The 3,404-nt window shown below is 35.3% G+C and overlaps 1 protein-coding gene across 1 annotated transcript; it reads left to right on the top strand.

The window, feature by feature from the left end:
- Positions 1 to 1,120: 1,120 nt before the first annotated feature.
- On the top strand, positions 1,121 to 3,088 carry LOC149206222 (bidirectional sugar transporter SWEET5-like). The gene is made up of 6 exons (XM_089397628.1): positions 1,121 to 1,163; positions 1,266 to 1,302; positions 1,408 to 1,627; positions 2,449 to 2,610; positions 2,704 to 2,823; positions 2,918 to 3,088. Exons 1-6 carry the CDS (start codon positions 1,121 to 1,123, stop codon positions 3,086 to 3,088), a joined length of 753 nt encoding a protein of 250 aa, XP_089253754.1.
- The last annotated feature ends 316 nt before the right edge of the window (positions 3,089 to 3,404 follow it).

Here is a 3,404-nt window from a genome sequence, read left to right as displayed (position 1 = left end):
TAAATAAATATATTTGATTTCCATAAATGTTAATGAACCTAATTTAAAATATTTTATTTATATCAAAAAATAATTTAAAAGATAACTTAAAACTACATATAATATAATATTTTTATTTTTTAAAGTTCGATAAAGTTAACCTTTTCAAATTATTTCAACCACAAAAAAAAGGACAAACTCATAGATACATCCTCATTGCTGAATGTCAATTGCAGAGAAATAAAAGAGAAATACCGAAACTCCGATATCAACAATTTAATATACGGACGGTATATGGTATGTGTCAAGTTGCATCCTAAAGGTGCATACCGCGTTCCCAAGGCGGTTTGAGTTTTATGTAAAATAATATGGTTTTCGCTCGAAATGATGTTGGTAAATGTTTGTTTACATATGATTTACGCCAAAGTTATTTTTTCAACTATTATAGATCACAAAAGCTTCAATTAAACTATCATAAAATTTTCAAGCAACTTTTATTCCCTTAAAAAGATTCTATTATCATGGGCAATTCTTCACAATGATGATCGATGATCGAAGTTATGGTCATAATTAATTTGTCATACCCAAATCTTTTGTTTTTTTGGTTTTTGGAAAATACAATTTCAAAGTAAAGGTTGATATGGGTCAAACCTTTTGATCCTGCTTGGCTTTTGGCAGCGTAGCTTCATGGAAAATCTCCGTTATAAGCGTGTTTCAAGAAAACTTAAATTTAGAAAATTTTTGTCATAAGCGCGTTTCCGAGATGGGCTAACGGCAGCAGTAAGCCGGATTGTTATGCTGGGTGAGTGGTATTGCTCCCCTCATAGTGGAATTAGGCGGTAATTACGAAGGAACAGATCAGCCAGGGGTGGAATTAAGGGAATGCCAACCCTAATCTTCGTGGTCTTTATCCAAACAGAGATACGTTGGCGTAGTTGTAGCCTTGCTTATTTTGAGTTGTAGCCTTGTTATTTTGAGGGCATAGGCGAGATTTAAACCTTTATATACATCCACTGTTTCTTTGTCTAGATGTACTTTCTGTCGCCAAAAATAGCGGCGACAATTTTCCTTCCTCCTCTCACATTGACTGCTACAATCAGGATTCGAATTGCTCCTCCTGCGATTTTCCTTGGACGAAGGAATGGCTATCGCTGATACGATTCGGTTCGTCGTTGGAATCATAGGTGCGGTTTCGGTCAACAGTAGCAATATGTTATTTTCTTCGTCCACTTTTGAGTTTAACTGAACTGGTCTCTGACAAACTTCTAATAATTATTTCTCTGCAGGGAACATTATTTCGGTGTTTATGTTCCTTTCGCCCCTGTAAGATTTCAGAGTATTGTGTTTTACATTTGTTGGAGCTGTTTTACAGAGGTTGTTAAGATTTAAGTAAAATATAAATGGGCTATTTGGTTGGTGATGATGCAGGCCAACATTTTTCAAGGTGTGGAAATGGAAATCGACTCGAGGGTTTTCTGGATTTCCTTACCCCATGACTCTGCTCAACTGTGCGTTATGGGTGTTATACGGCATGCCTTTTGTTCATCCAAACAGCATTCTTGTAGTTACAGTTAACGGAGCGGGTGTGATCTTTGAAACGGTGTACACTATTGTGTTCCTGGTTTTCTGTAAGAATAAAAAGGAGAAGGTAAGTTTCATGTACCATCTTACAATTTTACTACTACCCAAATGGTCTCTGATCTAAGATATGATTCACTTAAAAGGTTATGGTTGGTATAAGATATAGGTTGGATTTGTTTTATTGATAATTATATTAATATATTGACCCATTATTATTTATTAGATTTAACCAAATATAAAATTTAATGGTCGGATATATTGTTTCAATACATTAATAACCTCAATATATTAAAAAAACTATAACTCCACGAATATTAATTAGTCACATCAATTTTAAAATACAGAAAATATTAATAACTTAAATCACATTAGTAGTAATAAAACTATAGCTCCACACATATTCTTTACCCACATTACTTTTAAAATACAGAAAATATTAATAACTTAAATGTGGTATAAAGCCCAAGTAAATATAGATTTGATAATATTAGTTGTGCACATCAATCATAAAATGCAGAAAACATTAATGGCTTAAATCTGGTATAAATCCTCAGTAGATTTGGATTTGATAATAGATCCTAAGTTCACGTGAATTTATGTCAACTTTTTCGGTAAGCTCATGTGATTTATGTTGTTTTTTCTAAGATGATAGCCTATTGATTAATAGATTTGAAGTTGATATGAATGTCATCATGCCACCTTTACTTTTAATGTATCTGAAATTAACATAAATCTGGTTGAATATATATCAGATTTACATAATTCTATACTAATTTATTTATAAGAGATGACATATGCTAACGGAAAGAACTAAAAGTCCGGACTGTAGATGTCAATGGCTTTTCTTGTGCAAATATCTGAGGCCTAACTTCTACCTTGTTTGGACAGATGAGAGTTGTGGGATTGCTGGCAGTAATAAGCATATTCTTCGCAGCGGTGGCAGGTTTGGCATTGACTTTAGAGCATACTCATAAGAGACGGACCTTAGTTATTGGGACAATCTGCATTGTATTCAATGTCTTCATGTATGCAGCACCCTTGTCCATCATGGTAACGGTTTTTCCCCTTTTCTTTTCATTAATGCTCTTCAAGATTAATATTCCCAACCATAAGGGCAGTAACTTTGTGTGTTACTAATTTCAGAAAAGGGTTATCCAAACTAAAAGTGTGAAGTACATGCCCTTCTACCTTTCCTTGGGTTGCACTGCCAATGGAGTCATCTGGACAGTCTATGGCTGCATACACTTCGACATTAATCTTGTGGTGAGTCATAATATTGTTACCTGTGTTTGTTTTATTTTTATATATATATATATATGTATGGGGTATTGTTAATGAGAACTGTGGATCGATGTAGCTACCCAATGGACTGGGAGCGCTGCTAGGGGCATCCCAATTGATACTGTATGGCGTATATTACGGGAGTACACGGTGGGATGAAGATGAAGAGAAAGAATCTGGTAGTCGTACACAGGGATGGAATTTGACGGGCATTTTGCCCGTCATAAGCCTTTTTAAACGTATTTGACGGCTGGAATTTGTCCATGCCCGTTTTGACTGACGTGCCCAGAAGAGTTAAAAACGTTTTTTTGACGTTTCGAATTTTTTCCAAAACGTTCTTATACCTAGGTATAGTTCTGTTTCCTTATAATATGGCTATTTCTTATCATCCTCACGTCACCTCACGTCCTAGGTATAGTTTCTGTTATCTCACAGCCTGCAGGGCCGTCACTGTTTCCTTCCTTTTGCGTGAAACTCTTGGCAATTGTGGAAATTTCAAGAGGGCGGAGGCTGTCAAATTAGCATGTGGGAGGAACGAAATTAGCATGTGGGAGCAACCAATG

This window comes from Pinus tabuliformis, chromosome 1_2, assembly GCF_031772625.1.
Source record: "Pinus tabuliformis cultivar Carrire ecotype Pingquan chromosome 1_2, CPIR1, whole genome shotgun sequence".
Classification (NCBI taxonomy): domain Eukaryota; kingdom Viridiplantae; phylum Streptophyta; class Pinopsida; order Pinales; family Pinaceae; genus Pinus; species Pinus tabuliformis.
Note: the sequence above shows the minus strand (reverse complement) of the source record. Positions and strands in the feature narration are given on the sequence as shown.